Source organism: Clarias gariepinus, chromosome 18 (genome assembly GCF_024256425.1).
Source record: "Clarias gariepinus isolate MV-2021 ecotype Netherlands chromosome 18, CGAR_prim_01v2, whole genome shotgun sequence".
Lineage (NCBI taxonomy): Eukaryota > Metazoa > Chordata > Actinopteri > Siluriformes > Clariidae > Clarias > Clarias gariepinus.
Window position 1 is genome coordinate 15,919,007 of NC_071117.1, and position 24,491 is coordinate 15,943,497.

The 24,491-nt window shown below is 37.8% G+C and overlaps 2 protein-coding genes across 3 annotated transcripts; one reads left to right on the forward strand and one right to left on the reverse strand.

Annotated features, from left to right (window-relative positions):
- Nucleotides 1–1,847: 1,847 nt before the first annotated feature.
- On the reverse strand, nucleotides 1,848–12,933 carry gja5b (gap junction protein, alpha 5b). Of its 2 annotated transcripts, none has more exons than XM_053477503.1 (2): nucleotides 12,230–12,933; nucleotides 1,848–3,829 (listed from the first exon to the last, which is right to left on the reverse strand). In XM_053477503.1, exon 2 carries the CDS (start codon nucleotides 3,810–3,812, stop codon nucleotides 2,625–2,627), a length of 1,188 nt encoding a protein of 395 aa, XP_053333478.1. In that variant the 5' UTR covers nucleotides 3,813–3,829; nucleotides 12,230–12,933; the 3' UTR covers nucleotides 1,848–2,624. The 2 variants fall into 2 exon arrangements, with proteins under 2 accessions (XP_053333478.1, XP_053333477.1); XM_053477502.1 differs by having other exon boundaries at nucleotides 1,848–3,832.
- Nucleotides 12,934–22,998: 10,065 nt separating this feature from the next.
- On the forward strand, nucleotides 22,999–24,232 carry gja8b (gap junction protein alpha 8 paralog b). The gene has a single exon (XM_053477468.1). It carries the CDS (start codon nucleotides 22,999–23,001, stop codon nucleotides 24,157–24,159), a length of 1,161 nt encoding a protein of 386 aa, XP_053333443.1. The 3' UTR covers nucleotides 24,160–24,232.
- Nucleotides 24,233–24,491: the final 259 nt, after the last annotated feature.

The following is a 24,491-nucleotide window of genomic DNA, read 5'->3' on the forward strand; positions in this document are numbered from 1 at the left end:
AGGTATTTAAATATCTTTTTCTGTTTTTCCTGTTGTGTATTTTTTTTTAAACAATCACGCTTGAACATGCATACAATCATTCATCACATACTTTTATTACTCACTGTTTAGTTTTGTCCAATTGTAACCCTTTTCTCTTAATTATTTGTACATCAAAGCCTGATCTGCATTTCCATTCAGTTGCACACTGCACACCATTTTCACGCATGCGTACCAAATGGAAATGGTGAAATTCCCACCGTGCTTCTCCCAGGATTCAGTTCTGTACTTCTATAATTACCCAGTGTATGGGACAAATGACATGCAGGCCTAATTTTAGGACATGGTATGATTATTTAGCAGCTGCAGAAACACAAGCATGTCAGTTTCTGTTTTCCTGGGCCAAGAAATCCTGGAACGCGAGAGTCTCATTGGACAGATGAGCATACATGGCCTTTTAGCGTTGCAAGGATATTTGGATATACAGTATATGTTGGCTATTTTACATTAAGGGTTAATCAACCCTTGGGGAAAAAGTAATAAAATCTGTTGCCATCTAGTGGTTGAAGTGAATTCTTGGCAGTTGCAAACAGCATGTGTTCCTAGGCACATTACAGTACAGCTTCTTTGAGTTTACATGGGGTGCATTAGAGGAGGGGATAGACTAAAATCATTTTATCTTAAAACATGCAGGGCTTGGAATATTACAGGACCAGGGTCAATAAACCATGCTGCTATAGCACTGCTGTCCCTGTTTAGCTGCTGTAAATACCCGGAGAACGAAATGTTATTTACTGATTAGCCATAACCACTGACAGGGACTTGAATAACATTTATCTAATTACAGGGATACTGACAATGGGTTGAGGTAAACAGTCAGATCTTAAAATTGATGTGCTGGAAGCAGGAAATATGGGCAAGCCAATGAATCTGAGCGACTTTAAAAGGACTGAATTAAGCCTAGACAACCGGGTCACAGCATTTCCAGGACAGCTTGACTTGCCAAAATTTGGTCCAAGAAAGGATAACCAGTAAACAGGGTCATGGGTGCCCAAGGCTTCCTGATGTATGTGTTGGTTGAAGGGATAGTCCATGTTATCTAAACCTACAGTAACACAAATTAATGAAAAAGAAAAAAAAAAAATATATATATATATATATCATTATACATCTTAGCAGTTAAGGGTCAAGGGCCCAACAGTGGCAACTTGGTGGTTGTGGGGTTTGAACCTAGGATCTTCCGAACCGTAGTTACCACTGAGCTACCCCTGCCCTCATAAATCACCTGAATGTTTCCCTGGGGAAGAGAATCCACCAGAATGCATCATGGAAAGAAGACAAGTTGGCGCTCTGGTCAGTGTCTTGCTGGGAAATTCTGTGTTCTGGTAGGTGATGCCTCAAAATTCCCCAGATCACAAACTGATTGAGCATTTGCCGGATGTGCTGAAAAAACAAGTCTGATCCACCTTGCAGCTTATATGATTTAAAGGATCTGCTGCTAATGTTTTGGTGCCAAATAACACTGTGCACCTTTCGAGGTATTGTGGAATCCATGTCTCAACAGGCCAGACATGTTTTGTTGGCACATGGAAGGTCTTTACAATATTAGGCAAGTGTTTTCACTGTTATACAGTACAGATAATATTGAAAGCAAAAAAAAATTTGCTTCTAATTGAAAGAAAATTGGAGGGAATCTAAACTTTTAACCATTAAAGCATTAATAATGTTTAAAATTTTAGCCCAGAATAGTTATTTCAGATTTAATACATCCTTGAAAACAGGGCTATAAAAAAGGCTGAAAAATATATTAACTTTTACTAACTTATATTCATCTACACATGCTATTATTAACATATGGGATGCAAAAATGTTAACGTTTGATATCATCATAAAAATACTTGATGAACATGATATTGAACATATGAGCATAACGAACATGCTATTGGTCAAAGAGGCTCTATCATTCAACAAACTTTATTATATTAATCATATAAGCATTTGCTTTAACCTAGAACAATGCAAAATAAAATAAAAAGCAAAAGCAGATTTGAGTTTGTGATGCATGCTGGAGGTATTCCAGTTCTGTAATAACCTTCTACTTGCTTTAAAGCTTCATAGTGACCTGGATCTAGTAAAATATACACCACTTTATCGATTCACAGTTAAGTGTCCCGGGACAACATAGTGGCACAGAAGCTAGAGCTGCTACCTTACAGTTCTATGGTCCCTGATTTAATCCTGAGAATAATTTACTGCAGAGCTTCATGCAGAGTTGTGCATGTCGTCCCTTGTCCTTGTAGACTTCCTCTAGGTTTCCTTACAGTTGAAAAGCATGCTAAGTGTGAGTGTGTATGTGCATGATGATCTGTGATGGACTAGTTGTGAAGACACTGCGAATCTTACCAGAATATAGAAGTTACTGAAGATTAATCAGTGAATGAGTAAAGAGTCCCACTAACTCTTGGTCAGTCCAGTGCATCCTAATAAAAAACCTGGGTAAATGTAATGTGTACGGAACTAACGCAAGGTAATTTTATTGCAGCAGATCAGACTCGGTGTAATCTTCACAAAAAAAACTCAAGTGCAAAATGTAATACTTAAAAACAGTAATTTATGGCATAGTTTTATGACTGCCTAAGCACAGACTATACTGACAGATCGTCTGGTCTCGCTCTGCTGCTGGTCCCACTGCTCTTGCTGAACCGTCGTTTGTCGTTCAGGAATTCATTGCCTAACAGTGGGGGTGGAACACACATATTGGACATGTTTGTGGATTCCTCTGAGAAGCTCATCTTGAGAAAGTCTTTGGACCCTATACTGTGATGATCGCGGTGACGCTCTGTCGCCATATTGACAGAATTCTGCTGGTACGCCAGGTGGTTGGTGAATGGTGGGCAGCTTGGATGTGTGAGAGTGTGTGTGTGCGTTTTCGTCTGAAAAAGGCGTGAAGGTGGAGTGGATGTTGCTAGGCACTCATGAAAATCGGGCGGTGGGGTACAGGCTCGGTTCGGCGTGGAAGGTTCAGGAGATGCAGATGTTATAGCCAGTGTTGTATTAGATCTTTGATGCCTTCTGTCCTGGTGGTCTTTGACGCACCTCTTGAACTGCTTCCACGCTAAATGGTAGAGCTCGACGATGCTCAGAAACAGAGACACACCTGCTACTACAAGCATGAACACAATAAAGACGTTCTTTTCAGTGGGCCGTGAGATGTAACAGTTGACTGGATGTGGACAAGGAGGGCCCTTGCACAGGTATAGTGCTTCGAGAAAGATTCCATATATCACATACTGCACAATGATGAAGACCACTTCCATCAGGGTGCGGATCATGATGCTCAGCACATAGGTCTGTAGCAAAGCACCTCTCAGGTGCACTTTCCCCCCTTTTGTTTCCTCCTTTCCACAATCCCTTTCTTCCTCCGGGTATTTCTCTGCACCTCCCCCTCCTCCACCCCCTCCTCCATCTCCACCCCCTCCTCCATCACCTGCCTGAGCTTCTTGCTCTTTCTGTCTTCGCTTCTCCTCTCTGCGCACAGTGTGCATGGCATGGCCCATGTAGATAAGCGAAGGTGTAGATACGAAGACAATCTGCAGCACCCAGAAGCGTATGTGGGCAATGGGGAAGGCACGGTCGTAGCAAACGTTCTCGCAACCTGGCTGTTCCGTGTCGCATGTGAAGTCCTCCTGCTCATCACCCCACGACGACTCTGCTGCAGTGCCCAGCACCAGGATGCGGAAGATGAAGAGGATGGTGAGCCACACCTTACCCACTGAAGTCGAGTGCTCCTGTACCTCTTCCAGAAAATTACCCAGCAAGCTCCAGTCAGCCATAGGAAGTTGCCGAAGATCTGCTGGAGAGACACGGAAAAGATAAGTCGTAAGAGTAAACTATGACACCCCATCTATTAACTGGTCTTTAATAACATTACAACGCAAAACATTATGCCCATTATTATTGAGTCACTCTGGCCCCTTGGTACATGACACCACATGACCTCTGGTGCACCAGGACTTTGGCTGAAGATCTTTTGGGTTCTTGGGTTGTTGGATGGGCCCTCTGTGCATCGAATTTGTTTGTCGTGCAGATCCCATGAGGTTTCTATAGGTTTGGGATCTGGAGAGTTTAGAGGACAGGTCACCGGCCTTGGGCTCTTTGCCTGCTGTGCACTGGCTGTTTTTTATTGTGGCCAGTGTTGACTTTTCTTGGTAAGTTTGTGCTGCATTGGCTGTTCTGTGGGATCAGCCCAAAAAGGCTGATCTTTAGTCTTTAGTTGATGGATGAGCTCTGGGTGTCCATGAGCCTGTCCCCAGTTTACTGTGTTAATGTTAGGTGGTGTCTGTGTTATGGATGATTGGTGTATGTCTATTCAGAGCTTCACATATTTTCTGTATTAAGGTTTAATCCCAAAGATTAAACTGGGGGTAAACCTGAAGCATTATGTATAAACCAATGCAACCAGAAACGTTGGAAAAACCTTAAACCCAGAGTTAAAGATAACTTCAGTTATTAATTTAATTGGTTCGACATTTAAAATTATGTTTTTATTTTAACATAAACTGACCCTGAAAATGTAGTTACAGAGATAATATATGATATAAATGCATAGCACTGCTGCATCACATCCTCTTCTGCTGGTACGCCAAAAATGAATTGTAAATGGTGTGCAGTTTGGATGTCTCTCTTATTATTATTATTATTATTATTATTATTATTATTACATTGTATAATATGCAAATAATGGAGATAAACATAAACATAAGTATCTGTAGTCTTAACCAGATGTTCTGTAAAGTGTAAACACTTTAGATGATGGACAAAGGTGTGTCTTTCCAAAACCTTCTTAATCTAAAAGTAAGAATAAATTGAGCGTGCCATGTCTCTTCCATGTGTGTGTTTGTCAGTGGTCATACAGTACCATTCCACTTTTCCCATACATTCACATGCTCGTGACTGTGGGAAGTAGGCCGAAGGTTTTAAGGAATTTTAACTAAAAATAAACACAGTCAAGTATATTATAGAGGCTTATCATTCCCTGTCTGCATTTGGATGTCTAGTTGCTGTTTTATTAGTGACATATCCTCTTAGATGGAACCCATTGGGCGTTTAAGGAGGAAAACAGATAAAACTAAGAACACTTAAAGTATTAATCACGTAGACATTAATCAGACAATACTACAATGACTAAAAATGGATGATGGATAATGTTTGACATGATGACAACTATACTTAAGTACTACACTGAACAGTATTTAACATTACTGATGATTGCATTGCTGCTCTGGACTAGATTGTAGAGAGTCTGATATACATCTGTATGGCAGCTTATTATGCTTTTTATTTGTAGCAGATTTTTTTTCTTTAACAAAAACGTTCATCTTCTATTGTGCATTCTATCGGGTGTGTGTTAATTTCTGCGTGGCAAGACTAATTGCATTGCCTTTAAATAATGTACTCTGCATAGATTACTACACTTTTAACTCTTTTACAAGAGGTACAGTAAGTATCTTTTTTTTTTTACTTTTAGAGCATTTAGTCAATGCTCTTTTATCCAAAACATTTGAACTCATTCAAGTTAAGTATGAAACAGAATATTATTAATACCACCCAGATAATTTGTGCAAACTCGTTGTTTTATACAATGCACGGCCAAAAAAAAAGTCATACACTAAGATTTCACCATCAGCTTTGATTACATCACACAATGTGGTGGTCAGTTCATGTGTAAACATTATTCTTCATGCTCCCAGAACCACTCTTTCATAATTTGAATTCTGGAATATGCCTGTGTGATTAGGAAGAAAAAGACCTCCATAGATGTGTTAACCTCTTAAGTACATTCAGATCATTCAGAACTGACTTTTATTTTATTGCCGCTGAGTCTAGACCTGGCCAACTGAAGAAACCCCGGATCATAACACTGCCTTTAGAGGCTTGTACAGTTGACACTATGCAAGCTTTCCTTTTTACTCTGACGCGCCCATCACTCCGGTATAGGATCAATCTGGACTCATCAGACCACATGACCTTTTTCCTTTGATCCAAAGTTCTTTTGCAAATTAGCCATTTTTCCTGATTAGTCTCACTAACAAGCGGGTTTCTTATGGCCCCCCAGCTGTTCAGTCTCATCACATTGTGTGTGTTTGATTGATTTTTTACCATGCAACTTCACCAAATGTTTAGGTGATCTCCATTTTGGTTTTCTTTCACAAAGTTGACGATTTAGCACTATCCTCATACAGTAGGTATTGAAAAGTTCCTAATCCAGTTCCAGTAATTTCAAACCTCTTTAGTTGTTTACCAATAATTTGACCTCTGTAAAATTGCAATTTTTCTTTGGGCCAGGCAGTGTATTATTAAAATACAATAGGAATAATAAGTAATAGGAATAATAAAGAAAGCATGTCGGCACTAACCCACACATAAAACAAAATAATTGAAGTTATCTAATGCATAAAAAAGCTTATAAAAAGGCATAAGCTAATGCCTGACTGAGAAAAGATTTATTATTCACATATCATTAATATTGCATACACTCACCATTCACTTTATTAAGAACACCTACAGTACATGCATCCATGTTCACGCAGCAGTTCAGACCTTCTAGTTAGGCTTGAGGCGATTAACTGAAGCTCGTGAACTTTTTTATGTGCTGTGCTGCTGCCACGGTTTAAATAAGGTGTACAGGTGCTCCTAATTTTCTATTTAATTCCGTTTTATTTGTCAGAAATGAATAAATATAGATAGAAATTCAGAAAAAAATTTATGGTGTTTAAGGTGTTTAAGTTAATATTTTACTGATAGAGGCTCAGCTACAAAACTGTTGGTGGCAATTTCAGTAACTATGGAGCGACTGCAGTCACAAGCCATCACAGGAAAACTGCATGCCCAAGACCAATATTCTTGATCATCAAGTGAAATTCTCCTTAGTCACTACATGCATCCCAGACAGACCATATGTGACCATCCTCAGCAGCAGCCGGAGGCGTCAATGCAGTGAGACGCATCAGTCAGACACATCTAATCAAGTGGCTGGCTAGTGTATTAATAAACATGTTTATTAGACTTTTATAGAATTTTGTGGGCAGTAAAGTAAATCAGCCTTTTCAAAACTTTGCATTTTTGGTGACATGTGAACATTTAAAGACATGGATGGGGGTCACACAGCTTTCAGCTTAGGACACAACTTTGTGATATATAAGTAGCAAAAGGCTTTAAAAAAAAAAATCAGGTTGGCCAATAGCTTTTCCTAAGATCTGTGATATCTTCTTAGGCTTTCTATTTACTATATGTTTTTCCTGGGGAGCAACAATTGAAAGATCATCATTAAATTTTTGTCATAGAACCAGGGTGTTTCCTGATCATTCATATACTGTATACAGTATATCATTTTGGTTTGCTGCTGTTTTTGTCCTCTGACTTGTAGCAATAAATAAGCATGCAATTTCTACTATGAAGGATTTGGGATATGAACTCTTTGTCTTGCTCCTCAAGGGAGTTGGTGGGAAAAGTCTGGGCAGAACGCTCTCAAACCCATACTTCCAGTCTTCCCAAAGGGGGTTGTTTCTATATTAGGGACATAAAATAGACATACTTGCCGTTTTGTTGTTGTTACTAATTAGAAATCTGAAAGTTTTTGTTTGTTTGTTTTATTGCATTTTAGTGGCTGCTTAATAATAAATAAAGATAATAAAGATAAAAAACATTTCAAGCTTAATGGAGTAGGAACGGCAACATATTTCATTAACCTGTTGGACAGTGTTAAAGTGTTCAACATACCGTAAAATGCATTTACCTCAAACTTATATATCTGAGCTCTAAACATTAGCTCATATGGTGAGAAGGCATTTAACCAATAACCAATCTCTCAGTTTATACATCCAGGTTTTCTTTAAATTTGATTTTAATGTTAAAATAATCATGTTTCATTTGAACATGTTTGATTGATCCGGTCAGACGAGAAGATTCTTTTACTGTAAATACACCAACAAATTTCATCCTTCAACAAGAATTGAGTTGTGAATGTTGTAACTTAGAACAAACGCATGCTTCCTCCAGACTCAGGGATATGAACAACTGCATTAATGCAAAAATAAAGTATTTATTTAGTAATTAGTTATGTATTTATGGTTCATATAAAATGTTTTTCGAATGTTATAAAAAGGTCATAGTTGAAATGAATAGAGTAACGTTAACGGGACACGCATGGTATCAGAGTCGTGGACCCACCCTTAAAATAGTTCAAATATTATTATGGAAATTCCAAGACTGGCAGCGGAACCGTCCCTCAGACAGAGTGGTGGCACGGAAGTCCACTTGGAGACTCCATATGAAGGGGGAGATGTAGAGTCACTGTTCTGTCCCTCCTGTTGGAGGAAGCAATCTCAAACAATATAATTTCCCTCTTACACAGCACTTAAAAGGAAGCCAGCAAGGGTTAGAGACGGTAAGGCCGAAAAGGGCAATGCTTAGCACTTACAAACAAAGAGGCCATTTAAAATGTCAGCCCTCTGTTTTAAAAAAAAAAATACATATAAAACAATGCACTTGGCACATACAACATGTGAACCCTACTGCCATTCTTAAGCCATAAATATAGTCTGGCATATACTCAGGATTTCCCACTGATTTACTCCTCAATAACTTACCACTTACACTGTATAAGTTTGCGTGGGATGCTATCATGAGTAACTATTATTTGCTGACGTACAGGCTGTCCACAGAATTCAGTATCTCTGAAATATTATTGGGCTTGATCCATGAATTGTAAGGGTATTCCTAAGGAGCGAACAAAAGGAGCTGTCTTCAAAAACACTTTCACTTATTTTTCCTTTACTATGCTCAGAACCAAAACAGCATATCTATGAGCCGTATCCATCTAGGGGAGGAAGAGGGCGAACCTCACCCCTTTACGTGTTTACCCTTCAGAAACAGAACAATACTCTTTTTTTGCAGTAAGAGAGATAGGGACCGGGGCTGCAATGGGCTGAAACGGGTTTCTGAAAACAGCAGTAGAGAAACCAGGCACTTCCGTTTTCTGTTTGTCTGGATTGAACTCGCTGCACTGACAATAGACACAATAAAGAACACTTGAAAGAAACACAATAGTGGAGAGTCGGAGTGGGTTTAAATTAGTTGCTTTAACCTGATTCACAGTCATGGTATGGGGGTAATTGATGTGAAGAATCAGAATAATAATCACGCAACAGCTCAGAATAATGCTATCCCTGTGACTAACCAGAAATAACAAGCTTGCAGTGCTGTACAACATAATATTAATACTTAGCTTATCAATGTTGTTAAAATGTCACTCACTCAACATTCCCATTCTGGCTGAACCAATATTATAGAAATATTTTCGATGGTTATTTAGTTCGCAATAATATTGTTTATTTACTTGCTAGTGTTAATGTACGTCCATTTTGGTCAATCTTCCAACCCAATCCCACTTGGTAGTCTCATCATAATAGTATATCATTATCTCAACTACCAAAGTGGGTTCAATGAGATCCCTTTAACAATAGGTGCATTTACATGGACCACTAATACTCAACTAATAATCTGAATGATTCGGAATAAGAATGTATCATGGGGACACCTTCGTCTTATTCATCCACTGGATCTGTGGCTGATGGAAGAGTACTGATTAGCTCACCATTTCATATGTTGTAAAGTATCTAACGAATACTAGATAAGATTGAATTCTTGGAACCAATCATAATGCAGATTTATCTGAAACATAATGGGGAACCTAACATGTTGTTGTTGGTAGTCTTTCAGCTGCTCCCATTAAGGGGTCTCCACAATGGACCAACTGAACAGGTTCTACACCGGATGCCCTTCCTGATCCAACCCTGCCATTTTATTCAGGCCTGAGACCAGTACTGCATCCAGTGGCTAAGGTTTGGACATTGGCTGGGAATTGAACCCAGGCCTTCCACATGATGGGCAAGAAACCTACCACTGAGCCACCAATGCCCAATATGGGAGGCGTAACATAACCTTAAAACATTCTTTATGTTCTTCTTCTTTGTTATCTTCTTCCATTATATTTCTGGCAGATTAAACACATTACAGCAAAACTACATTTTTCATGTCACAAAAATATATTCTGGTTACTACTTAGCACACATCTCATCATATGTGAACATGGACTGCAACGATTTAGGGAAGTGCAAATGTTTTTCAAGAATTATTGAAATCTTTCATAATGTTCAACTTTTGATGAGAATATTTAAGGGGTTTGATTTCATTTAAAAAATGCCACAGAAAGGTTTACATTTAAAACCTGTCCTAACCCTAAATCCTTGCTCTGTATGTGATGACTATTTAAGGTTTATTAGATATAAATATTATATCTAACCATAAATCATTTTCTGTGTAGGATCGCTGAAAACACAAGGGATTAAGTCCCATATTCGAATTATTGCCCTAAAAAGATTGATGAATTATGATTATTCTTTTGGGAACAGATGACTATTTCTGCTATTGCAGCCTTTTTTGGTTATGAAATGATTATGAAAACAGGAAGTGAAAGATTTGACATGACCCGATCGTTATAGTGGCATGAGATTGAGCATCCTTCACTTATCAAACTCCAAGGCAGATCATGAAGAATTTCGGAGACACTTTTATAAGATACACAGGTCTGGTGAATGCTTTTAGAGTGTTACTGTCCCAGCCACAAACCCCTTTTACAGCAAAACAACAGCACATGGGGAAGACTTTGTGGTTATTAGGAGAAGTCTGTGTGGGAGTGGACATTTGTTAAATTGCTGAGATGCTGATTTAAATAGCTGTGTGGTGTCTGATTACTGATTACAGCAAAAAAAAATACACAGTTTAGCTACCGAACATGATAAAGTTGTAGTTAACACAAGGCAATGACAGGAACGTTTGTGTGTATGTGTGTGTAAGGGTGTGTTTTGTGTTGTAGTCTCATGAGTATTGTTACAATATAATGGCATAGCGTCTATTTTCAGATGCAGGCCTGTTCTTACATTGTCAATTGAATTGAAATACATGAACAATCTTGACCTGAAGCCAAAGTCTGATTACACTAATAAAAGGAATCTTATATAAAGCACAATATTTATACTATACAGATTTGCAGATTACTGTAATTTAAAGATTATACTGTATAAGGTAACCTAAATCCTTATTTATTTACAGTAAGCCTGGATAAATAAATTTACAGTATGCTGTAAAGTGGGTATATTTTTATATAAGAGGAGCAGTCAAGTCACACTGGGACTTTTTATTGTGCAGAATAGTAAGACTTAAACACAGTTATGAGAAAAAAAACCCTCCCTTTATGTCTCTATATGATTCACGACTACACTAATGCACTAATCCCGAAGTTTCACTAGTGCTTGGATACCATCAAGGTAGAAAGTTTTCTCTGGATGCTACAGCCATGATTGGACTGCCTGCATCACGTCTGAAACACTGGCCTCCCAAGAACTCCTTTAATGGCCAAAACATGTGGAAATGGCTTGGAACGAGGTCAGGTCCCAATTTGACTGAAACGCCTCTGTATTTAAATATTTATTATATGATTTTATGATTTTTTATTGTATATTCCATATTCTGTACACTTTATAGTAAGCCATATACAGTACATAATTACAGTAACACAATAAAATGGAAAAAAAAAATGATTTGTGACATATCTATTTAATTCAATATTTATTTTTTTACCTGTTCTGAATTTTTTTGTGCATAAACCATTTTTATTTAAATCGTTATTGGACCCAGGTCAGTCAGTAATGTTGGGTGAGGAGCGAGGTTGAGGTCATTAACTTCTTTTAAACCAGCCTTGGCAAACCAGCTCTTTATGGCACAGCGGCAGTGCATGCTGGAACAGGTCTATGGGAACAGGACCCTGTCATTGCAGTGAATTTCCAGGGAAATCTGAGGCATTCTTGACATTTGTGTGCTTCCAACCTTGTTGCAACGATTTAGAGAAGATCCACCTATGGCTGTGATGGTCAGGTGTCCACAGGCTTTATATTTGTATACTTTATAATGTATACCATTTTATATATATCATGCTATACCATATACAGTACGTTTTCTCTTATGTGTAAAACACTTCATGAATATGAAAATAATGCAATCACAATACATACGTAAAATTCGCTTTGAAACATTTTCCTAAAATCACCACAGGCTACTTCAAATCCAGGACTCTAGCCTTTTTTGACAAATAAGTAGCACTTTAAAACTTCAAGCTTGTCCTAGCTCTTACCTCTGTGATGACTTTTTAGTTAAAAGATCAGGAGTTGCCTGCAGTTAGTGACTGGAGACCAGTGTTTCCTGAAGTGCGGGTGAACTGAAATGCCGACTTTGTGAAAAGTGGACAGAATTTGTTGTACAGGCTCTTTTTACAGCACGGCTCTAGTCTTGATTAGTAGAAGACTGGGACAAATGGATTGACACTTGCTCTCTTCTTTTATTTTTTCCTTCAAAGGCCTTGTGATCCGCAGATTGATGGATAAGTTCAGGTTTTGCTTCCTTTAGGGAAGGTTTTTCTTTTCACTACTCCAGAGAATGAAAATGGATGTCTCGCTTTGGTTAATTTGGAGAAATCGGACCGCTTACTTTCAGATGGTTGGTGTCCTTCAACCTGGACGAGCGGCTAAAGTTCCTGATGTTCTTGATGGCAGATTTCTCTTTTTTTGTAACCAAAGGATATCTTGATTTCGTTAGATGTTCCCCTCTAATACGCCTAAGGATAGATCCTTTGCTTTATTTCCTTTGTTCTCTACTAAGGAATACCAACTCTTGGATCTCAGTGCCGTGAGCGACTTAATGGAGGTGTAGACACGTCCGGAGGAAGACAGATATAGTGCAGATGGTGCTAGATCTCTATCAAACGATGAACAGGAACAGCTGCTTCAGCGTGTGATCTAGAATACACCAACAGGCATTGGGACGTTGGAAGAATTACTAGGAAACTTCTCCTCCTCCTCCGCTCTCCTTCGTAGCACTCCTCCCTCCCTGTCTCCCTCACTTTCTTGTCCTCCTCCTCCTTCCTCTAGCGAGTCACAATGCCCCCCCTGACTGCCTGCCTGGTACTCTATTTTTGTTTAGGCGAATATCTCCACATCAGAACAGGAAGTAAGATTTGCATTGGGAAAACAATCAAGTTTCCACCTAAAGGTCTAAGTCCCATGATGATTGTTTCTAGCTTCAGCTTACTCAAGATACACATTGTTCCTGCACATGCATTATGAACATACTGTACATTACATCATGCAGCAAAATCTGTCAAGACTTTAAAATGTTGTGTTCACATCAGGATGAAATATTACATTTGTTTCACAGAGGGTTTATTGCATTATAAAGTATTAACAGGTAATAAAAAGTGAAAATAACTTCCTGATATAAAGTTCAGAAATTCAGCTTACACCATCATGCTGTTGAATTGACTGTGAAATTACTTTTTGAATGGGAGTGAACTCTAACGACAAGTGTCAATTTGTAACAAACAATGTTTTTTGCCATGAAATGGTATTCATGATGTGACATATATATATATATATATATATATATATATATATATATATATATATATATTTTATATATATATTTTTTTCATTCATAGCTTAAAGGAAGGCTGTTACAGCTGTTCTAACATCTAACATCAACAGCTATAAATGGTTAAAAACTCTGAAGAAGTGTCATTCATTAAATCAGTGCAGCAAAAGAGGGAAAACACTTTAGGAAATGCTGTCGAAGAAAAATAAGCAACTTTAAGATGGTAACAGTAACTCGATATCGAGTTGAGTTGAGTTGATTTACAGATTTATTTTCTTTATTTTCCCAGAACAGCACACCATTTATTTCTCACATATCACACAGTATTATTAACTTTCTGCCATTTTTTTTTTTGGTTCAATAATTGCAATAAATCAGAATAATTTCAATAATATCAGTAAACCAGGTTAGTTTAGTTAGGTAGTTATTGAACCAGGGAATGTAAGATAGTGCAGAAGAGTTGTTAAGTTTTATATATATATTAACTATTATACTATATATATTGTAATTATTTACAACTATAACTATATAACTATATATATATATATATATATATATATATATATATGTGTGTATATATATATAGTTATAGTTGTAAATAATTAGTGAATGTTTTATATTCGTACCTGATGGCCTGTACACGTGAATTAATGTAATAATTTTTATATTTGCTGGTGCAGTGTCTCCTTAAAGATAAATAAAAGTACATCATGACACGTGAGCATATACAGTAACAGTTAAACAGTAACAATTAAAATTATGTAAATTCTGCAGTAAAAAAATGAAATGACTTGCTTTTATTACTTACATTTTATAAACAGAATTATTAGAATAATTTATTAAGATTTTGGCTCTTATGAATGTAAGATTAATAATCAACAGGAGAGTTAAATATAATACACTAATATACTGTTACCAATAAGTAGTCCTGTAAAGAATATAGTAAATAATTTTATATGTATAAGGGGAATAATTAGTTTTTATTTAAGTATTTACTGTATTAACTACATATCAACTGAATTGCCGGTAAGATACCATAAAGCTAAAATGTTTCGTTTACAGAATACTTAGCAACAATTCAAGTTCTTTTTCTCATGAATGATTATTTAATGCTATTTCACCAGGAACTGGACTAATACTTAAACAGGCCTCCTGAACTTCTAACCAGTGAATATTTCTGTTTAATTAAAGAAGCAACTGAACCACTAAAAAGAAAAAAAAAAGCTCTAATAATAATAATATTTAAAAAAAAAACACACCAGTCTTCCATAAACATTCTTTTATTTTGGGCACATGAACTTTTTTAGCTTGAGCTTGAACTTGAAGCTTGGGAAACTTGTGACTTTCGTAGATTGTGAGCACAAGGGCAACACATATACACGAAAAAAAGTTAAATTTGTTCTGTTTTTGTCTCTTAAATCATCACACTTACAGGACTAACATTTTACTAGCTACACACTTCTTACTAGCTCATCTAAAAAAAAATTTTTTGTTATGAAAATACATGTACATTATTTACGGTATATATAATACAGTGGAACATCAGATTGCGAGTAACGGTTTGCGAGCGTTCCGCAAAACATGCAAATATTTTTAAATACATTTTGAGTTAAAAAATGTGTTTTGATAAACGATCATCGAGTACCATGTAGCGCGCATGCTACATCACGTGATCAAAACTGAGGCAATAGTTATTCTCTCTCGCGCGCTGCAGAATTGTTGGTAATCGTCTCCCATGCCAGGCCTGTGCGTCATTCATATAGTCAACATTAGTGATGGGAAGTTTGGATCATTTTAATGACTTGGTTCTTTGAATCTCATTTATCAAAATGAATGAATCTTTTTTTAATCATTAAGTTCATGTCATTCTTTTAATCAGAACTGAAATTCAAAGTAAATTTTTTTAAAGTTCCAGTAATGGAAAATTACGATGCAGCTAAGGACATATTATAATAAACAGAATGAGTAGCTCATCTCTCATATCTTCTAGTCCGAATCGTTTGTTCTTTTGTCACGTGACTCTCATAGACACTAGTGCATTACGCAGGAAACAGAATTGAGTGGTTCTGACACTAGAGGTAACTACTCTATCTTTTATTTTGAGTTTTTATGTGTGTGTAGGACGACTTTCACACACACTGTCACCAGTTTACTGAATAGAGACTCACCCGCACGAGATATGTATATATAGTGTAGAGTAGTTAAGTTTCTCCTTAGCTACTGTCTCGAGTACAAGAGCTGAAGTGTGACCACAGCACTCCTACTTATCGCCAACACCTCTAACCAGGCTAGACACCTTGTTTATCACGCTTCTCCAATCTTGGTCATGTGGAGGGTGATAAAATACCTTCTGCTTCATTTCGTACCCCTGTCAGTAAGAGTGTGAGCATTGTTGGCAGAGCCATGCACTCAAAACAGGCTTTGATGTGACACTGGGGATTAAAACATTCTTTCTTTTATCATTTTATTAGTTTGTCACTTATTTATCTTTATAGTTATATATTCCTTTGTTTGTTCATTTGTGTGTTCATTAACATAGTCACGCATTCATTTCTTCTTTGATGTTTGAATGACCTGATCATCTTCTTATAAAATATTCATTCATTATTCATTTGTTCATTAACTAATTTATATCTAGTTATTCATCATTATATTAACAGTCATTTGTTCATTTATTCATGCATTCATTTATTTTTGTAATATTAACATATGCATTAATTTATTCAGCTTTATCCTCATCCATCTTCATATAATATATAATTTCTTCTTTGATATCTAGTTATTCATATTTAGATTAACATATCTATTTATTCATTCATTCATTCTTTTTTTTGTAATATGAATTCATTTATTTAGCTTCATCCTTATTCATTGTGATGGAAGCAGAATCTATCCCAGGAACACTGGGTTTAAGACTGGAATACACTCCTGTATGATGTGTAACCAGTGTATTCAAGTAGTGTTACATGTAGGAGACATGAAAATGATGATGTGTGGTCTCTCTTTAGGCAAAAACGTTTCCGTGTGCAGACAGATTGTCCTGAACCCATTGACCTCCAATGAACTTAACTGACCTTTTAGTACCTGCCTTGCTGTATAGTACCCGTTCATTGTATTGAAAAAAAATGACTTTTCTTTATGTCCTTTTTTTTTGTCGATAGTGAAAGGATAAGCCCACTCAACTGCTAAACCAAATATATCCTTAATATGTTATGCAGTTCAGCAAAAGGAAACCATAGAGAACCTCTTGGTGTTTGTTCTCTGGTGTTGGCAGCGTCATTGTTTTATTTCATTCTTGCTTTTCCATGATAATGTCTTTCTCAGATAATGGTTGTGCTGAAATGTCTGTCAAAAAACAGGCACCTGTTTTAAATAATAAAAAAAGATTAAAAATGAGGTTAAAACTGAGACACACTTTGATTTTAGTGATAAATAAAAAAAAATACCCTCACATACCCTACAGCACTTAGCTAAATCATAAATTCCCATATTAATATGAAAAGTGATCGATACTGGAACGTTTAGGCCACTTTGGTGCCTCATAAAAGGTTATGAAGCTTCATCATTGTGGGTGTACTTGTCAATGCATACTGTATAATGTTCTTTAAATATTATCACTGCTTTGTTTAAAGACCTGCAGGGTGATATATACAGTAAGATGTAAAAAAGCTTTTTATTTTTGTGAAAACATCTCCCACCACGATCCCCTTTAATAGCCCCTCTTTAGGAGTGTACATGTATGTTTACACTTGCAAATCTAATACCCTTTCCACAATCCCCTAGTTGATACAGCATGAACCGGGAATGTTTTCGGGATTCTATTTATGTACAGGATTCCTCAACAGTGCCTCATACGCTTCCATAAATGCCAACGTACTGTAGACTGAGAAATCGGTTGGCAAAACATGTCCGTCTTGTTGAGTATGCACCGCCGCGCTGTTGCCCCCCAGTTTTATTGCTGATAAATTAAACTGTCAGCTTTGTTTGAGTTAAATTGCACAGTAATACTTTGAAGGTGTGAAGGTTGCTAGGACACACATGGTACTCTGCAGCATATGGGTGGGATATTTTTAATTGCTGGCCTCGTGTGTTGATATTTTCCCTGTGTGATAGTGAAGGGGAGTGTGAAATAAACCACCTATTTTTTTCCTGGCAGCGCACAATGCTAGTGTGTGATAGCGACACCCGAAAGAACAGCGCTATCTCCTGACAACGTGTGTCCGCATCACTAATGTGCTGTCATACCGACGCCTCTATCTTACCCCCTGGCAGAATCCTGGCTTGGAGAGGGTTCAGGAATGACATGAATCCTGAAGATGGAAGTCAGTCTCATTCGCAATGACACATTCAACAGAGGGGAGGCCGTGAGCACAATTAATAATTAAAAATTCTTCCTTACTTCCCCGGTGCATTTCATTCCATTCAGGTTGCTTTTGTGATTTGCAAATTTTCTCCCATGCATCGCCTTTCCTCCTGGCCATTGTGTTGCCTGTGGCCTTTCTTCCCTCCTGCTGCACCCTCAACCCCATAATCAACAGAGGAAGGTCTGAGTCCACTTCCTGTCAGATTGGTGGGAACAATTGATTACCATGTCCCACCCCCTTTTTCCCCCCATGCACTGTAGTTACACTCATAATACTACGAGCTTTAGACTGCTGGAGGATGGTCGGTGGTTGTGTTGATTACAGGAACAGAACTGCATTTCAATACCCACAGGATTTAAATGATTGTATTTATTATGCCTGATATAGACTAGCCTTTGGTATACTTCCAAATGAATTAGAGCAGAGTGTGCAGTTATATTTGCGAAGAGTACTGTATAGTATATGAAGGTCCATGGTTTGGATGAAAAAAAAAAAAAACTTTTCTAATGAATAAATAAACTGGACAAGAAGATTCCTGATAGTGTGGAGTGATTCTCTGTAACAGGACAGTGATTTTATTTTTAAGACAAATCGCAGCTTAATAATTGATATTGCAGGAAAGTCTCAAGGGTGGAGCGTTTTTGATAACATGCCTAGCTGTATTTCTTGGCTAGAGAGTTTGGCGAAGTAATGACAGTTTACACCACTGTCTTTCATTTATGAATTATGATATGTCCAGAGAGTATAAACAGGCACATTTGCACTAAGTGAATTTTTTGAGGATTTAAAGTGATTTGTGGTTTTCGTTAGAACTTTATTTCTGCTTTAACCGTGAGTACACATGTGATAAATTATAATGAGCTGATTAAACCCAAAATATAACCCAAATGTATTCAAATTTGTTTTTATTAATATTTTTAACTAATGGTATTGTGAGAAAGCAGTTTTAAAGATACGGAATTTAAGTGTAGATTTAAAACACCATTTCAGAAAGCCAGAGATAAACTTGATTTGGTTTATAAAAAAAAAAAAGAGAGAAAAAAAAAGTACAGTAAGATAGAAACCCTGATAGGAACCAGATGCGTGAAACTAAAAAGTAATCAAAGAGCAAAAAAACAGAGTTCTCAAGGGAAAGACAAAAAACAATATTAATAATAATAATAATAATAATAATAATAATCAAGTATGAGATGTTAAATAGCCCACATGCGACCAAATGCTTTAAGAGAAAACACATGAGATGGAATATTATTCATGGACACAAGACTGCACTAATGAAAACCATTCACAGTCCTCTGTTCATTAGATGGAATAGATGTGGACTGAATTGTGTAAATCCTTCTTATTGTAGTTGGTATTTCTGGTATTCACAAAGAACGGAGAATAAAGAGAGCCACACTGGACGCATTAAAAGACTCATACTGGTGAAGAGATTATTGGGGATTACTGCAGGCAACTGAGATAAAGAAAGTCCAGTATTATATTCTATAGGAATTCTGTTTTGGGCGAAAGAGCAAGATTTAACATGAGAAAAAATCTTATCGGTCATGTAACCAGAATCTTAGTTTTGGCACCATTTTATAAAGAGACACATAAAAGGGATCAGTAATTTAGTAATACATGTTGAAAACGTTTGCTATCTTGAAACTTCCACAAAACTCACACTATTAGATGATTTGCTCTTACAAAGTTCTTCCATCTTTAGACATGGTCTAATTATAATTATATAGCCTACTGTAGTGTGATGTATCGTTATACTGCTGTCCCTAATCACACTGGTGCTAACTGTCTCCTGTGTCCCATGTACTTTTACGATGATCAGCTATTTTGTCCCTCGAGAGCAGAAATCGGGTGGCGTGACAGCACGTAGACAGATGGTAAGATAACTTTGTTTCAGGGTTGTCCCTGTGTTTAGCTATAGCCTGAGGCCTGCTTTATTGGCACAATCTGAGATCACGCCTCAGTGCATATGCTCAATGGATTCGGTGTGTCTCATCATGACATCATGCTTTTGTGTGAAATCCCTGCAGGTATTCAATGCTCCACTGTGAGTTTAAGCCACCTACCGTACCAACCCCTAGTGCCTTTACAAGCCTGACTCGGATAAGGACGACTTGTTAATTATTAGCCGTCCGCACTGGAAAGTTAATTATGTTTATAGATAATAACAGAAATCTACTGCATACTAAAATCACAACCACTGACTTTTTGGATTACTTGCATTTTGGCATGTTTTTAATTATTAAAAAATATTCCTAAATTATTATTATTATATTTTGTATGTGGTGTCTTTTCAGTTCTTGACTTCAGGTCAATATTTTTGGCTTACCTTGAAATATCTACATTTTACATTTAGATGTTTGGTTATATAATAAATGTGCACATGATATAGTTATGTAAAAGTATAATATTTAATAGAAACATTTATTTCATATATAACATATATTTTAGGTTTTTACTTTTAAAAAATAAATCAGCCTACACTAACATAACTGTCATGACCTGACATCAGATCTAGTCGTTGTCACTTGCTAAACTGTTCAGTCCCTAACATGAGTATCATCATTACAGCCTGTGTTTGCCTCCCATACATGCTACAGCGCATCCAGAAAGTATTCACAGTGCTTCATTTTTCCACATTTTATGTTACAGCCTTATTAGAAAAATTTATTAAATTCATTATTTTCCTTAAAATTCTACAAACATTACCGCATAATGACAACATGAAAATGTATTAAAAATAAAAAACAAAAAAAATCATGTACACACAGATGTTTCTACACCATGGTTGGAGTCCAACTGTGAGAAAAATGAGTTGATTTGACACGATTTGGAAAGGCACACACCTGTCTATATAAGGTCACAGTTCACATATAGGGTCACACACTGATACAGTTATCCGTCCATGTCAGAGCAGAAACCAAGCCATGAAGTTCAAGGAATTGTCTATAGACTTCCCAGACAGGATTATATCGAGGCCCAAATCTGGGGAAGGGTACAGTAAGATTTCTGCAGCATTGAAGGCTCCAATGAGCACAGTGGCCTCTCACATGTGTGAATGGAAGAAGTTTGAAACAACCAGGACTCAAGAACCTGATGGTCACTCTGAAAGAGCTCCAGCATTTCTCTGTGGAGAGAGGAGAACCTTTCAGAAGAACATCCATCTCTGCAGCACTCCACCCATCAGGCCTGTATGGTAGAGTGGCCAGATGGAAGCCATTCCTTAGTAAAAGATACAGTGAAGGCCCCTCTGAAGTTTCCCAAAAGGCACCTAAAAGGTGAAAGAAATAAACTTCTCTGGTCTGATAAAACAAAGGTTGAATTCTTTGGCCTGAATGCCAAGCATCATGAAACCAGGTACTACTCATCATCTGGCCAATCCCATAATGCTGTGGGGCAGGAACTGGGAGACTAGTCAGGATCGAGGGAATGATGAATGCAGCAATGTAAAGAGGCATCTTTGAAAAAAACCTGCAACCCAACCTTTCAACAGGACAATGACCCTAAGCACACAGCCAAGATAACAAAGGGCTACGGGACAGCTCTGTGAATGTTGTTGAGTGGGCCAGCCAAAACCCAGACTTGAACCCGATTGAACTTCTCTGGAGAGATCTGCAAATGGCTCTGCACTGAAGCTTCCCATCCAACCTGATGGAACTTGAGAGGTGTTGCAAAAAAGAATGGGAGAAACTGCCCAAAAATAGGGGTGCCAAGTTGTAGCATCATACTCAAAAAAGACTTGGTTTCAAAGGTTAATTGGTTCCAAAGTTTTAACAAAGCTGTACATACTTTCTGGATGCCCTGTATACCAAGCTCATGGACACCTAGGAACAGCCCATCCCCTAAATTTGAAAATAATTAAACTATGAGAATTGTACCTGGGATTTAATTTTTTTTTTTAGTATTTCAAATTAAGTATTTATGAACTGTATTGTCTTGAGCTGCCCTGTGACTGTTCATGAGACTTAGGAAAATAATACATTGTCAGAGCTGGAAAATGTTTCAGCAGGAACGTATACCTCTATTCTGTCTTTGTGTCAGAGTTGTAGCACGTTTGTGAATATCTGTTGTACGTTATATCCAAACCCCATTTCGATAATGTATTACCTATTATAGGTTTAGCTTATACTCATATGCCGATGCTAAATCATAAATATAGTTGCATTCATTTCAGTTCAACTTCATCCCACTGGAGTAAAAACCAGGGACAGTTATATAGTTATATATATATATAGCCAAACTATGCATGATCAAATTTAGAATGAATCCAATGGTCAGTGTTCATCACATAAAATATCTTGTCAATTTTCTCAAAACTTATTCCGTAATAGAGTCCACTTCACATACTAAAAGCACATTTAAATGTTAATAACTGCAATAATAACTGTTTGGGAAAGAAAATAAACACCATACACTATAAGAAATTTACACTACTAAAGACTTCTCCCATTCCTTTAAACACTCAAACATTCCCATTTGTGCCAGTGGGTTCTATTGTCCCATGAACCATTATTTGTTGCCTTCTGAATAAAGGCTGTCTGGCTCACAGCTTAAATATTGAAGCAAACTAAAAACTAACCATCAGACTGGATTCATTCACTTCTGCTCAGTGGTGCGTCAAGCAGAGGGGGCCTTAGGTGGGAACCAGAGAGCAAAAAGTTCACTCCACACAGTGCCAAGAGAAGGGGGAACACGACTACTCTGGAGCTCTCACAGTGGCAAGTTGCCCATTTCATACCAACTTTTTGCTGATAGTTTTAGTGTGATTGTCTCGGCTTGGAGTGGTGTGACTGTTACAATTTAGGTCATTTTTGGTCATTTTTTTTTTAAATTCAGGTTGATGAACAATTTTTCGGCTTTTGACATCAAGGCAGGGTTGACAATAAGGGTTACGGCTGGAGTTAGTGATTAGTTTTATATGGTCTGAATATATGCTGCAAATCATTGTTTTGTTACCAATTGCGACATTCAAAATACAACAACATCAACCATGGGTTTAATGCAGAGCTAGCTTTTTTAGGGTTGCATGCCATAATAGGCCTCACTGACTCACCTTATTTATTCCCACTCAACTCCCTCTTTCTCTCCTTGTTTATAGCGTTGACTGTTTACGATGGGTGACTGGAGTTTCTTGGGTAACATCCTTGAGGAAGTCAATGAGCACTCGACGGTGATCGGCCGGGTGTGGCTGACTGTGCTCTTCATCTTTCGCATCCTGATCCTCGGCACTGCAGCCGAGTTCGTATGGGGTGACGAGCAGTCAGATTACGTCTGCAACACGCAGCAGCCCGGTTGCGAGAATGTCTGCTATGATGAGGCCTTCCCCATTTCACACATACGTCTGTGGGTTCTGCAGATTATCTTTGTTTCCACTCCATCACTGGTGTACGTGGGCCACGCCGTGCACCATGTCCACATGGAGGAGAAACGTAAGGAACGTGAGGAGGCAGAGCTGATCCGGCAACAAGAAACGAATGAAGAACGGCTACCAATTGCTCCCGACCAGGGCAGTGTTCGTACCGCCAAAGAGACCAGCACCAAAGGCAGCAAGAAGTTCCGCCTGGAAGGCACACTACTCCGCACCTACATCTGCCATATCATCTTCAAGACACTCTTTGAGGTAGGGTTTGTCTTGGGCCAATACTTCCTGTATGGCTTTCGCATCCTGCCTCTGTATAAGTGCAGCCGCTGGCCCTGTCCCAACACAGTCGACTGCTTTGTGTCCAGGCCAACTGAAAAGACCGTCTTCATTATCTTTATGTTAGCTGTGGCTTGTGTTTCACTCTTCCTCAACTTTGTAGAGATCAGCCACCTGGGTCTCAAGAAGATTCACTTTGCATTTGGCAAACCAGCCCAGACTCAAATCGAGGGATCAGGTGAGAAGCCTTCCTTAGCTGCCTCCTCTATTCAAAAAGTCAAGGGCTACAAGTTACTGGACGAGGACAAATCAGTATCACGCTTCTTTCCCCTGACTGAGGTAGCTGGCATTGAGGCTGGGTGTGTCCCCACATCCTATAAACCATTTGGAGAAAAAACAGGTGGAGCGACAGCGCCCAGGGAAGACATGTCCAAGATGTATGACGAGACGTTGCCTTCTTATGTCCAGACCACCATGGCGGGGCCGAGAGGGGCTATTGGCGTTATTCGGGTGGACGAGGACGAGATGCCTGCAGAAGAAGACGTGGAAGCCAGTGAGACGATAGAGGACACGAGACCCCTCAGTAGCCTGAGCAAGGCTAGCAGCCGGGCGAGGTCAGATGACTTAACAATATAAAATTGAATCGAAATTTAATGATAGGAAAGTGTAATCCTACTAAGTTCATTTAAACATCTTGCTCTTTAAACATGCTCTGCAATTTTTTCCAAGAATACTTGAGTTTAATAATTCTTTATAGAACAGTAAGTTTTCACTGTTTTAATAAACCAAATTGGAAACAACTTACTATATGTGCAACCAAAAGAAAGATAATTAGTAGGATTCATAAGATTATGAGCAATAAGGCATGTTAGATATAAGCCAAAAAAAAAAAATCACATCTTCTATCCAGAATTTTAATTTCATTTTCAAGTCAAATTCTTTTTTTAGTTAAATGTTGTATGTAACAT

What these genes read in the sequence shown, in the direction of transcription:
- gja5b (XM_053477503.1), bottom strand. Translation starts at nt 3,812, where the DNA reads ATGGCTGACTGGAGCTTGCTGGGTAATTTTCTGGAAGAGGTACAGGAG.
- gja8b (XM_053477468.1), top strand. Translation starts at nt 22,999, where the DNA reads ATGGGTGACTGGAGTTTCTTGGGTAACATCCTTGAGGAAGTCAATGAG.